The sequence below is a fragment of the Gambusia affinis genome, linkage group LG03 (genome assembly GCF_019740435.1).
Source record: "Gambusia affinis linkage group LG03, SWU_Gaff_1.0, whole genome shotgun sequence".
Taxonomy (NCBI): domain Eukaryota; kingdom Metazoa; phylum Chordata; class Actinopteri; order Cyprinodontiformes; family Poeciliidae; genus Gambusia; species Gambusia affinis.
In genome coordinates this window covers 22259793-22274205 of record NC_057870.1, presented here as the reverse complement: position 1 = coordinate 22274205, position 14413 = coordinate 22259793, and the positions used below count along the sequence as shown (strand labels likewise).

General features: G+C 38.4%; 2 protein-coding genes across 3 annotated transcripts in view; one reads left to right on the top strand and one right to left on the bottom strand.

The window, feature by feature from the left end:
• vps13a (vacuolar protein sorting 13 homolog A) overlaps positions 1–977 on the top strand; it is a 40832-nt gene extending 39855 nt beyond the window's left edge. Inside the window, exon 76 of one of the 2 annotated variants that reach the window (XM_044111077.1) lies at positions 62–977. In XM_044111077.1, the coding sequence (XP_043967012.1) occupies positions 62–112 (51 nt within the window). In that variant the 3' untranslated portion in view covers positions 113–977. The remainder of the gene's footprint in view (positions 1–61) is intronic. The other variant, XM_044111078.1, reaches the window with a different exon arrangement.
• On the bottom strand, positions 972–14346 carry gna14a (guanine nucleotide binding protein (G protein), alpha 14a). Its single transcript, XM_044111081.1, has 7 exons — positions 13883–14346; positions 5248–5432; positions 5001–5155; positions 3117–3245; positions 2912–3041; positions 1513–1666; positions 972–1321 (listed from the first exon to the last, which is right to left on the bottom strand). The coding sequence occupies exons 1-7, from the start codon at positions 14001–14003 to the stop codon at positions 1131–1133; spliced, it is 1065 nt and encodes a 354-aa protein (XP_043967016.1). The 5' UTR covers positions 14004–14346; the 3' UTR covers positions 972–1130.
• Between the last annotated feature and the right edge of the window lie 67 nt (positions 14347–14413).

Sequence of the window (14413 nt, the reverse complement as noted above, 5' to 3'; positions counted from 1 at the left end):
GCCAGCCATGCTTGACAAATGACTAAAACTCATTTATTCTGACTTCTAATTTCTTTTTCAGTGGGTTCTCAACAAATTGGAAGATGCCAGAGATCGTTTACCTAAATACTAATAATGAAGAACAGGATGTGCTAAAAACACACATGATCTCTGTGTGTCAGTGCCTTTGCTCTTTACTGCATGCCTGATTTACGTCTCTCTGTGTGTAAACAGCGCACTCATTTTTTTTTCTGTTGACTGTTTGCATGAAGTTAGGAGTGAAAGATTTAAACAGGAGTTATATTGTTGAACAAAAAAAAGTGCTATTAGTGTTTTTCTGAATTACACAATTTCACCACACTTTGCCACTACTCTAATTGCACTCATTCTTTTTGCACAAATCCAGTTTCATTGGTCTTTTTGACCGAAGCAACATTGATCCTCAAGTTTACCTTTACATTTTATAACATTTAGTGTAAAAAGCCGGGGTGTTTTTAAAACCTTTTAGGTGTCTTTAGTTTTATGTTTCACTGTCGAATGCATCATGTCACTGAATTTATTCCTTTTTGTTATTAATTATGTTTTTATTTCGGTGAAAATGTAGAAATATCATGGGAAGCATCCTAAATAACAGGCCAAATTACCAACCTCACATTCAGCATTTAAAGTTGTTAATTATGTCCCAGATCATCTAAAAGGGAATCAAGGTGTTACTGTAACATCATTATGGTTCAGTGTTTCCTTTGTCTTCTTCAAGTTTTACTTTTTTTATACACATTTTCCAAGAATTAGTTGGATTTACAGTTGCATGCTATTTTTATACTATCTGTATGATCATTTGAGTTACTTTGATCACATCAAGTCTGTGGAATTGAAATGGTAATGTTGCTTTCATGTTTTTGTACTATATATATATAAATATATGTATATGCAATGCAAACTTTACAAAAGAAATATGCAGAGAAAAATGTATTTAAAAATAAAGGAGTTCTAATTTAGGCAGAATATCCTACACAAATCAATGTTTATGCCTCCTGGGTTCCAGCTGTTCAGCTAAATTGGATCTTGTGCTTTTGGGATCATATTTGATCCAGAAAATCTTTTACGTGAAATATGGGTAAACGGTTACGTGGCATTTGCTTCAGTGGCGGCTACACCAGGTTGAAGTCCTTCAGATTGGCTGTGAGGATGGTGTCTTTCACCGCCACAAAGACAAAGCGGATGTTTTCGGTGTCCGTGGCGCAGGTGAAGTGGGAGTACAGCTTCTTGTCTTTGTTGGGATTTTGTTCTTGGTACATCTTCAGGATGAATTCTTGAGCTGCTACTGGATCCTGCTGAGGCCCTGCAAAGGAGAATCAAGGTACCAGTTAATAAAAACACCTTTCATTAGGAGTTGAAGAATAATGTGGTTCTGAAAACACAGTTCTTGCGATTTAGATGTACTTTCTTGACTCAAATGCTAGCATTGATTCAGGCCATCTACTAGCCAAGCTGTCAGACTGGATTTAATGATGAGTGAATAATAAATCTGACCTGTGAACTCAGGGAAGTAGGTGACTAAGTGAGAGTAAATGATCTTCTCCTTGAGGATGTCGGTCTTGTTGAGGAAAAGAATGACAGAAGACTTCTCGAACCAGGGGTAGGTGATGATGGTTTTGAACAGGGCTTTGCTCTCCTCCATCCGGTTCTAAGGAAGGTGCCACAGTGAACATACATTTTAAACTCGCACTTCAAAGGGGATATGACATCCAAAGGCATGAAACATTATAAATTATGAAACCTAAGTAGGCTTTGTTGCTGATTTTTAATGCAGATCATTAATAAAACACCAAAACACATTTACACCCTCTTAACTGGATATTTGTTTTTCCTTAAATTGATGATGTAGCATTTTGTAATTGTACCCTCTGTAACATCAGACATCGTCTCTGCAGGAGTTCAGCGGCAGTAAACATGTAAAGCAAAAACCTGACCCAGACCCTCTGTTGGAAGCACAGTTTTCACCAGAAGTAGGGAAAATGTTTATCTTTAGTTTAAGAAAAAGACAAATACAGACTGAGAGGTAAGAATCCATTAGAGTTGATTGAGTGGCTCTGCTGATAGATCAAACTGTGAGTCAACAGCTGTCATTTCTAAGCATAAAGTTAAACTAATGTAAAGTAAGGAAGTTCTTTTTTTATTGTGCTTTTCTTTTTTGTCATCAAAAACTAGGAATTTCTTCATGTCTGAGCCAAATAAGGAAAAAAACAAAAAAGCATTTGATCCAGCTGTCACTGTACTGTCAACGTTCTTCCAACCGTACATGTGTAGCATTAGCTTTAGCTTATTTTAGGATTACATGTTGGTAGAAACAAACTGGGAACTGAGTTTGAGCTGATAGCAGTAGAAAACTGTTTTGAACAAGGTGGATGATGAGAGAGGGATGAAACTTGCACCTTTCTGGCTTGCTAATAAAAGGTGGGCTGTTTCAGTGACACTGTTGGAAGAATATTGTCTGGGAACTTTTGGGCACCAAAGTTACCAGGATGGGTGGAACCTGATATTACTGTAGTGTTTGAAATTAGAAGCAGACTGGGCTCATGACAGCGCTTTTAATTCTGCCTGTAGGATGCCAGTTTGTCTAATCTCCAAACTAATAGTCATCAACATTTCTCTTAAAGTTTTTCTCACTTGAAAAAAGAACATTTAAATTTTGACTTGTTGAACTAAAACTTGAAACAGAGACATTGTTCACTCTTATTTCTCACTAGGATGTCATCTCATGCATTGATGTTCCAGTTTAGCATTCAAACATATCAGTTTGTTTGTTTGTTTTTTTAACTTTGGTTGTATAACAGTTGTGAGCTGCAGGACTGAACTGAACTGAGCAGAAAAGAAAAGAAAAAGTTGTATAAATGTGTTAACGTCGCTTTGCCTCAGGTAGGAGTCTCACCTCGTTGTCGCACTCTGCCAAGACCTGGTCGTACTCACTAAGCGCCACCAGGAAAATGATGGAGGTGACGTTCTCAAAGCAGTGAATCCACTTTCTCCTCTCCGACCTCTGACCTCCAACATCCACCATCCTGACAGAAAATCAGCCACAATGAGTACACACAGCGACGGCCATCAGTGGAGAGGGATGCTGTAAGTGACATTACCTAAAAATGACGTTCTCCATGTCAAAGGGATACTCAATTATTCCTGTTGTTGGCACTCGGACTCTGAGGATATCCTGGAGGTCTGGCAGGTAGGTAGGCTGGGAAATCCGATCCAAGTCGGTGAGATAGCTGAAATTATTTACAGCGATGACATTATCAGCGGTTGAGTTAAAAAGAACCAGAGGAGGGTTTTGAAAAGCCAGAAACCCAAACAGGGCGCTGATGCAAAGCAAGCATGAAGTTCTCATTACATTGGCATATTTGATTTAAGAGCCGTTTATGGAAACTTCTGGCAGAATCAACAGACAACAGCTTTGTTGCATTACAGAAGTGAAAAAGGAGCACATTTCAGTTAACATATGATTTGCATTTCCAAAAACAAAAACCCACTAAAGAAAACAAAAAAACAAACAGCGCTTTTCTCTTTTCAACTTAGTGGTCAAGTCAGAGAAAAGTTTTACTAGGAATAATTTCTGTTCCACTATGAGTTGGAGCTCATCTGCATGGCCAGGAATTGGCCTTGCATGTTCTATTTAAAGCTCCTCTGTATATTTTAAAAACATGGGAACAAACATGACTCAGTTATGTGGTGTTAATAAAGCAGCAGAGATCCATCCTTTATTTTGTAAAGATCCAACATGTGATTATTTCAGGGTGAACGCAACAAAACCAATAATAGAGATTCAATGGTTTTATTTTGGTTTGCTGCCATGGCAGATTTAGAATTATGAGTAAAAATTTTAGGAAAGCAAAAAAATAGATATTCTATAGGATTATTTTTTTTTTTGGTTCTCTTAATTAACATTTTTTTATGTTGCTACTAACATATATTTAAAAATCAGAAAGCTGCATAAAAGTACAATATTTATTACCAGTCATTTTACAGGGATTCATGACATAAAATAAAAATATCTATCTTTTATCTTTTGCGTTTTTATGAAAACCCAAAGTTCAGTATCTCAGAAATTTATTACAGTAGACCAATCAAATTCTGATATTTTTAGGACTAACATCAGACCTCTGGAAAGTACAGTTGAAACCAAAAGTTTACATACATTATATAGAAAGATACATACAGATTTTTTCATTCTAACATGAAAACAGAATAAACTTTTTCCGTTTTAGGTCAATTGGGATGACCACGTTTCTGGGAAATTTGGTAGTCTTAAAACATTTATTCCAATTTTATGTCAAACAGTGTGAAAAGGTTTACATACATTTTTTACAGTGTATGTAAATACCTGGTGTTAAATTTATTTATGTGTCATTATGTTACAAGACATCTGTGAAGAGGTCGATCTCATTCACCTCCACTCTGAGCTATTATTGCTGTCTGAAGAAATGCTCCAGTCCTGACCAAAAACAACCAATCAGAGCCAAGAGGAGGGACTTGATGTTGTTAATCATTCCTGTGTACTCGCTGCCAAATGGAGAAACAACTCACTATTACAGGAAAACTGTTTAGAGTGCCATCATTGGTGGCTATGTTGACTAGCTTCAGCATTTATGACAAGCTCTGCTAACTATAGCTTAGCAGAGATAAGGGGAAGGTCAAGAGAGGGGATGAGCTGTGCCACATGGAGGGGTGATTGACAGCACTAAGACCCTCCTCCTGGCTCTGATTGGTTGTTTCTAGCACTGGGAGAGGTCAAAAGGTCAAAGTATGACAAAAAATATCTAAGTAGCCTAGCAAAGCTTGATGTTTCCTGTCCTAAATTCATACGTAAAATTTGCAGAAACATAACAGCGGCCACTGTCTTCTCTGCTGAGTACTTGGGTTAGCTTCATGTTAGCTTGGGTTAGCTTCATGTTAGCTTGGGTTAGCTTCATGTTAGCTTGGGTTAGCTTCATGTGCTCTAAGCAACTGCAAGGTGAAATTCTCACTATTTGGTGGAGTCGGACAGCTGGTACTCCCTGCGCCGGTCGTAGCAGTCCTGGATTCCAGCGTCGTTCCACAGGTTCCTGATAGCAACAACAAGGTTCTGATCCAACTCCTCCACCTTGTCCACCTCCACCTCCAGGACTGAGTTTGCATTGTTCTGCAACAAAGAGGAGGAATAATTGACTTATAATAGATTTATATGTATGATATGTGGGGGGTTTTTTTCATTCAGACTGGTTTCTAACCCACCTTGTTCTGCGGATCAGAAAAGGATATGCCGAGCGGCCCCATGGCTCGGATCATGGTCTGCATTGATGTGTAGATGTTCTGGAAGACCAGCTTGGCGTAACTCCTCTTGTCCTCGTCTGTGTACCCCCCTCCATGGATGATCCTCATCTGTTTGATAAAGGTGCTCTTTCCACTCTCACCCGTGCCTGTTCAGAGACAGAGGAGACGTTCCACAATTTGTTTTATTCTGCTACTTTTATTGAATGTTTGCATTTAGAAACTGAGATATGGGATGCAAACCTCAAAAAACTCCTAATTTTCTCAAAGTTTGGCCTCCAGTTTTAGAAAATTGCCTCTTTTATTTACTAAAATGTTGAATTCAATTACAAAAGGTAGACCGTTCAGAAGCTAACCTGTAAAATATCATAATATAATGAAAATTTTTTATTGTCCATGTCTTCAATAATTAAGCAGTTTACAAAGGTGTCAGGTCAGCGACTCGTGTGAGGTGGGGGGTCATGGGGTGAACCTGTTCAATTGATATGATGGCACCTGTCAATCAATTCAATGGGTTAGTCGCAATTTATCTTGAATTGGTTCAAACCTAAGCTGGATCAAAGTCTTTTTTCAGATGTCAGACCAGTTCATGATCCCAACCCGACGCGAAGCCGCCGCATGTGAGTAAACATGAGGCAGTTTGTTTACACACATGCATTTGGAGCCTTAAATTTGGTCCTGATCTCAATGCTGTAGATTTTATCTGTACCTCTGTCTACATATAAACACAGAGAGATGTCAGTCACGGATTATCAGTTGTGTGCAGCCTGTGTAAATGTCTGGCAGGACCAGCGGACGGGCAAGGCAGGGCCGTACGGGAATGCCCCCTGAACAGGCGCCCCCTGAACAGCCGCCCCCTGAACAGGCGCCCCCTGAACAGGCGCCCCCTGAACAGGCGCCCCCTGAACAGGCGCCCCCTGAACAGGCGCCCCCTGAACAGGCGCCCCCTGAACAGGCGCCCCCTGAACAGGCGCCTATGTGTCAGGTATTGCCAACAATATGTGCTAAAAATTTTTAATGACAATATTATTTTAGTAGGGGCTGCAGAGTGACGCAGTTGATAGCACTGTTGCCTTGCAACAAGAAGGTCCTGGGTTCGATTCCCGGCCCGGGGTCTTTCTGCATGGAGTTTGCATGTTCTCCCTGTGCATGGTGGGTTCTCTCCAGCTTCCTCCCACGGTCCAAAAACATGACTGTCAGGTTAATTGGTCTCTCTAAATTCTCCCTAGGTGTGAGTGTGTGTGTGAATGATTGTGTGTCTTGTATGTCTCTGTGTTGCCCTGCGACAGACTGGCGACCTGTCCAGGGTGAACCCGCCTCTCGCCCGGAACATAGCAAGAGATTGGAACCAGCAACCCTCCTGACCCCATTAGGGACGAAGGGTGAACAGAAAATGGATGGATGGATTGTTTTAGTAAATCTAAGAATATTATTCATGTGATTTTAAGGTGTGTTGGTTCAGACTGAGCTCATTCATATCCTTGAAAATATGAGGGAAAAACATGAGAAATGAGAGGCAAAGGTTTTATGAGCTCACAGTAAAAGAGAGCTTAGATGTTCTTAGAGAGATTTTTAAAAACTGTAAGGAAGTATTATTTTCAGGGTAATGACAGTTTGTTTAAATAGCCAGTCATAGTCATAAATTTTATAATAGATTTTATTTCCAAGAAATAATTGGGAACTCAGCAGCGTCTAATCCCAATCAAAACATGCAGCAAGAATTGTTGTAAATTGTTCTTGGCTTACAGAAAGTAAGAATGAGAGGCAGTTAAAAATAAGTTTTTATATTTTTTGATATACTCAAACATCTACTGTATGAACATAAAATGCTCCAACAGATTTAACCTAAACTATTTGATCAATATTTCTAAGAAGTGATTGTTAAAGACACGTGAGCTGAACTCCATAAATCTGAATTTATTGGCTTTTCCTTCAGAAACTGGATGTTTTTGTGTTTAATTTTCCCAACATATTTCTTCAGGCTGTAAGAAATATTAATGTTTCGAAGTGAATATCTGGTTGGAGTTAAATATTAGTGTGATGGCAAGGAGACAGAAGATAAGGCAGAAACTTATTTCAAAAAATATTTTCTATGTTCACTTTAGGAAGATAAAGTGATTGAACCAAATTTAAGAAGCAAAAGATCGAATTAAAAACTTTTTTTTTTTTTTTAAAGAACAAAAATTAAGACACCCTGAATAACCATTAATATTACTTTAGGGGGACCTTTTGTAGCTATTTACCAATCTGTTGTGTTTTCTCAAGTGTTACATTCAGGGGAGCATAAAGTAGAACATTTCCCTCTGAAATGAAGAGGAAAAAACATCTAAATACTTCAAGTACAGCAGCTGACCCACTTTTCACTGCCGCTCCACACACACAGCCACTCTACAGTCTCCCTGCAGTCATTCTGTTTCTGAACATCTTGTTACCTAGTGCCAGGTTAAAGTAAATAAATAATAATAATTAAAAAGAACAGGTAAACCAGTTCTATGACAACGTTTGACTATTAACTTGTCCATGCGGGAATCTGCAGGCAAACGTAACGATTTGAATGCAGATTTGACTGCCAAAAAGGCACCAGTTTGTTCATATTTGTGTGCAGGAAGTTGTAGATGACTCACGTCATCCAGCTGGCAGATGATTTGAATCCCAGGTAAGAATGCTTTCAAGTGATTACTTAATACCAGACGACCTCAGCCGTCTTCTGTCATTGAAGAGTTGTTTTATGCGTCGAAACAACTGTTTCATGGAAAAGCACCACTACGTTTTCATAACGGGTCGAACTGGTTATTGTACTTAGACACGATCCTCATAAACTCTAAAACCGCTGGAAAGTGAAATGTTTAAAGTAAAGTCAAATCATTTATCCTGCACTGACCACTCACACTCAGCTTTTGTAACCAATGACAAAATCAGTTCCATAATTTGCTTCGAATGCAGACGCCAAGGTTTCAGGCAGCTGGTGTCACTTCTGACTTTGGATCACTACATCCTGAACGCTCAAACGCTTCATCAGATGACTTCCCATCTGCAGATCCACAAAGTTTCCAAAGAAAGTCTATAACTGCTTACAAATTTGAATTTATTCTAATATTTTTATTTAGATCTGGTGGATACTCGTCACCAATCAAATAAATTTAGCGATGAAAACTGCAGCGGATCTGAGTTTCGGTTCCAGAAGTTTCCACGTCTTAACGCCATGCAAAGCAGAACACGAGACTTCTCGGCAAACAAACTTCAGCCAAATCTTCTGCATTTGAATGTACCTTGTTTACAAGTCAAGTTTCCTGGATGTGAGGCAGAAAAGGAGGCAAATTCAGATGCTGCTGCTGCTGCGCCAGATACTCAATTCAGGATGAAACAAAACTTTTCAAACTCTGCTGCAGGTGGTCACCTGAATAACCGAGGAATGTGACAAGATTATTTTGTAAAAATAAAATGAAAAAAAATTGATGCTGAGTAAAATGTAAATTTAAAAAAGATGTTTTGATTTACAAATAATTTCCACATTTAGGCTGATTAAAAAAATAAATAAAAACTTTCCAGACAGATAACTGGTTAAGCCCCAAATTATTCTTTCCCCAGCCAGATCTAGATGTTAAATTATTTTTCCTTTAACCAGTACTCCATCAAAACATCATAAAAGGATTATACAGCCTGAAGAACCGTATTTGCATTTTGATTACAGGTAAACACAATAACAATGGGAAAACAATTACATGCATTGTCTCCAAAGTGCTCACAATCGTAAATGTTTAAATGACTTTGAAGTTACTGCACATTTGTTTTTCATGTGTTTCCTCTCAACATTGGTTGGGCTTTTGGAATCAAACATCAGATCCAGATTGAGCCAAAAACCACAAAAACTGGGATGTTCTGTTGTGTCCAGTCAAAGTAAGAGGACCAGACTAAAGGCAGGGTAAATTCAGGTGAATATTTTCAGGACTGAACTCATTGCCATTGTGGGTTTGATGTGGGAAACATGCAGTTTCCCAGAGTGGCCTTAGAAGAAAAGGGCAAACGAGCAAAAGAAAGAAAAAGAAAAGAAATTTCAGCTATAACCTGAATTATTATTTTATTGTACTTTTAGCATGTGCAGCCGGCTTGCTGATGACATCTGAAGGAACAAATTATCAGACTGTGATTCACTGCATTGACATCCACACCATACCTGAGGGAATTTTCTGGATTTTGACTGGTTATCAGCCCAGTTTCATGTTACAAAATACAACTTGTGGTCACCCAGGCATCGTTTACCTTGTTGATCGTCTGTTCTTTTTGAACTGAACCTACTTGGAGACTTATAATGCTTAATGGCTGACCATCAGCATTATTATTATTATTTTGCTTATTGTATTTATAAAGCAACAGGTTCATATTTTATCCCGCAAAATAGAAAAGCGACTAGCAGAAAAGTTTGACATTTTGAAACTCTTAAACTTTTCTGAAGAGAAACTTTTCCTCAGAACCCATTTTCCTTGCAAATTAAAGTTGAACGACGCTGGTGCATTTTTTGTGTTGGCACCTAAAGCGTCGTGGCCTCTCTGTTGTTTTTGATCGTTGTGGTTCTATGTAAGCTTAAGTGGAAAACAGGTATGACTGACAGATAGGAAACCCCCTCAGTGACACAGTAAGAGTAGTAAAGCTAAAATACGTAATGAATAATTTAAAGGGTAATACAGTATTTAAGCTGAATTGTAGTTGTGTTTTTAGTGCGTGTGTGTGCGTGCGTGTGTGTGTGTGTGTGTGTGTGCCTGCTTGACACAGTTTCCTTGTGAGTAAAAAGGGACTTGTCCACATCTGCCGATGTGCCGCAGCCTCACAGCTGCACACACTTCCTCGACAGGGAGGCACAGTCAGTGTGAATGAGTGGCATTAACATACCAGAGATAAGAACTACTACTGGATGGCTGCATCGTGCCTGCCAGGTTTTGTGCAAATGAAACTCGCCGGTCAGGTGGGATTTTCAGGCAAATGCAGGATGCAAAAGAAGAAGTCAGTACAACAAACTGATTTTTCTACAGTCCAAGCTGTGCCCTGCTCCAAGAACAAAAACGTCCCCTGATGTATGATTTACATAAATTCGCCTGATAAAATATCTGTTGTGAGCTGGACTTCTGGCAGCAACAGCTCACTGGGCTGAGGCCTTGTTGAAGGGCAGGGGTGAAACAGACATTTAGGTTCACGCCCTCAATATCTGTGTTGATTCACCTCTTTTTTTAATTTTTATTTTTGTTTTTTGCTATCTTGAAGTGAGTATTTAAATTTATCAGCTTAAATAATGCTGATGGTCTTTGAAAATCATTAATGAAATTACAAATTTTAAAATTTGAGATGCTACATTTTCAGTTTTCACAGAGAACATAAAAAAATGCTAAAAAAGAAGAAATGTTGTAAATGTCAATAACTGGTTATTTAATTCTCATTTATTGAAGTGTTTTGATTGATTATGTGATTTCACAGTTTCATATATGCAGCTGTTTTATTGTCTTATTTTTTGTGACCTTTAATGCTCTGTAGTTATTTTTTAAAATTTAGTTCTGTCTTGAGCTGTAGCCATCTTGTAAATGAGATTTTAAATCAAAATGTGTCTTTCATGATTAAATAAAAGCGTAAAATGTGCTGGGTGGCTCAGCTCCTGGATGCCGTCGTTCTGGGTTTGATTCCAGAGCCCAGCGATTTGCTGCATGTCTTCCTGTTCTCCTTCCTGCCTGTTTGATGTTCAATAAAGGACACTAGAGTCTAAAAAACGTAAAAATCTACATTTAGATAGTTAAGGTTTAATAATGATTTTAAAATTTTTACCACATTCTTCGTGAAAGACTACGTACATTTTTCTGTTGAATTTCATTTTTGTAAGATTTGCTCTTTTACCGCCGTTTTCTTTGCTCTGCTCAGAATCTGGGCTGGAGCTCAACTTATCGACCTTTGGCTTTTTCAGATACAAGGCCACAGAAATAAACTACTTCATAGATGATTGTGTTGTTTTTGTTCTGCTTCGCTCCGCTCCTGCTCTCTATAGGCCTACGACCGTCTTAATGAAACCCACTGAGAGCTCTGAGTCAGTGACCAGTTTAATGAGTGAAACTACAGGCAAGATGCTGACCAGTACGGACAACTTAGCATCTGTGTCCAAAGTCCAAAGCAACAACTTCAGATGGTGAAAACATTGTTGATTTTTATTTATTTATTTATTTTTTTATCACAGTCATAATTGGCCATTGGTTTTTAGTTTTACTAAATATCTAACCTGAAAAGTGGCCTAGAAAGGTATTTTTTCCCTGAAAGTTGTTCTTCCTGTTCCTCACAAAGCTTGTCTGACTCCATTAGGTTTCTTATTAATAGGCGTCGCCTGTCAGAAGAACACAGAGGGATTTTTAGGCTGCCTTAAATCTGAAATATTATGGCGTCTAATCATTTGTTGTTCAGCTGCCCAGGGCACCTTTCTGCTTTAAGAGTTTGACCCTTTCCCAACAAACAGTGGGTGCTAACTTGTGGCTCATGTTCTGCTCCGTGGTGGGATTTGCATGAGTTTTGCATGAGGCGCGCCCGCAGCAGCTAGTTATGGCTCTGATGAGCAGCACAGAGCGAGGCGTCGGCAGGGTTGTGGTGGCCCTCAGCCTCTCCCACACCACTGCAGTAAAATGCAGCGAAACTGATGCAGCAAGCCTGTTTTCTCTGTGACTATCAGGCTGCTTCCAAAGGTGCAAAAGAACAAACCCTGTGATAAGACGTGGGAAAGTCAGAAGTGGACAAAGAGAGCAGTGTGCACTAATTAGAAGTAGTCTGATCACCAGCTGCACTGTAAAAATGAATTTGTTAGACATTTAATGTATTAAGTGGCATTTAATTTATTAAATGGCTCAAATGTTCTGAGTTGTAATGTGAATGAAAATATTATAAAATCCGTAAAAAATAAACGTTCATAAGATGTTGCTGGTTTAGCTGTTTTATCGACGGCTAATTCTAGCAAGCAAGTGGAAGTTGCTAACCGTGTTGGAAAAAATGTTGAAAGTTTATAATTATTTCAATAACATTTTAGAAATGAATCACACACTAATTATTTTCTTTTAGTTCTTCACATTGAAGGACAGGTCACACTGTAAAAATAAATTTGGAAGGTATTAAATATAAGATCTTTTTTTAGATTTCAGATGAGTTTAATCTTAGCAATGTTAAAAGTAAATGTAGACATTTTAAGTAGAATTTAACTGATAATGATTTTTACCATCTGCTATTTTCATTTGTTCTCTGGACTGACTAGCTTAGCGATGGCTAATCCTAAAGCAAAACTATGTAGCAAAACTAAGTGAGGCAGGTGTTGCCAATAACCAGGACAAATGTCAGTATGTGATGATCATTAAAAAAAGGTTTCATACAATACCTAGTTACTGCAGGTCGATGCATGTTAGATCTAATTCCTTAAGCACAAAACTAATTTCTTTTTATCATGGAAGAATAAATCAGATGAGCATAATGATGCAACTTATTACTTTCAAATTGGCTAAGCATGAGTTGATCTTCTAAATCAGTTGAACTTTTTTATCTTTCAGCCAAATGTTAAACTTACAAAATGTACTTTTAGAAATATTAAAATCTAACCAAATGAAATGTATATGCATTGTTTATGAAACTCTTACAGTTATTATAACTGGATGCATCTCATTGAGACATATTTGCAAACATTTCCATAAATTACATTGAATCCCAACCACAAATATATTTTAAATAATATTAATAAGATATTGTTTGTAAATACTGACTGCTCCTTGGTCTGAACTATTTTCTTAGTTGGCCATTGGCTTTCTAGCTAAGTTCACTCCAGGAAAAGATAACAGCTCCTCCGCGTTACTCCACTTCCTTCCTGAACAAAACCAAAATTCTCCCAACACGCAGACCCGACCTGGTAGGAGCTTAAAAAGTGTTTTTATTTTATTCTATTTCATTTAAATTTTTGAAATAATAGACCTTTCTCTCAGTCTATACGTCTTCTCCATTAAGGATATTTATAAAAAAAAATGGTGCGTAAATCTATGACACAGTAATTACGCAGAACCGCGAGTGTTTTAACCAGTAGAAAAATACGGCAGAACCAAAATGGAGTTAATCAATCATTTTATGGCTACATATATTAACCTATTAACCCACTGATCATCTTAAAACTGACTTTGGATTTGATGAAAGATTTAAAATAAACTAATATAATTAATCCAATTAAGCTCATTTCTAAAAACAGCTTAATTGTGTTTTCGTCTGTTTGTTTCTTTAGCCCAACTTTCCATGGAAATCTGCGTGTGCAGGTGCGGTCGGTGAGGAAGCTGTGAAGCAATGGTAAAAAAATAAATAAATTATAAATCACCGACCGTCACACCCACGGGGAAGTTTTAATAAATCCACTTAAATAGGAAAGTTGTCAACAATGTTTTAAAACTTTATTGGACTGAATTTTTAATGCAAATTAAACGGATTCAGTTTGGTGTAATTTTCAAAGCGTTGTAGATTAAACCCTGATTTGATTTTTTTTTTTTTTTTTCCTGATCTGTAAGTATTTTCTGTCTGAGCCTCTGGTCGGGCCCCGGGCTCTCATGATGCTCACCTAACAGCAGCAGCTTCAGCTCCCTGCGGGAATCCTTCTTGTCCCTCCGCAGCTGCTCCTCTATCGCGTCGTTGATCCTCTTGGTCTCCCGGTCCTCCGCCGACGCACAACACCCAGCCATCCTCCCCAACACTGAGACGAAGGCCCCTATGGTGGTGAACCTTGTGCGATTAAATTAGGGGGAGAAAAAAAAGGAAGACGTTTTGACGTCTTTGAATGAGGTGGGCGGGAAGAAAAGCTCACACGGCTCACAGCTTCTGGCGGGAGGGAGAGTCGAGCATTATCAGAAGGAATGAATTTGATCCTTCATAAAATTAATAATAATAATAAAAAAGTTTTATCAGTTGAGAAATGTTCTTATTCTCCCAGCTGTGTGTATGATCAGCGGATTAATTAGAAAATCCTTCTCATGGAAGAGCGTCTTCTTTTGAGTTTCCTTGAGGACAAAGTGCAGCGGTTGTTCTGAACCAGAGAGACGGCTGCTGAACGTTTTCCTGTCCGGTCAGGAGGGCGTGGCACTGGCCATAAATA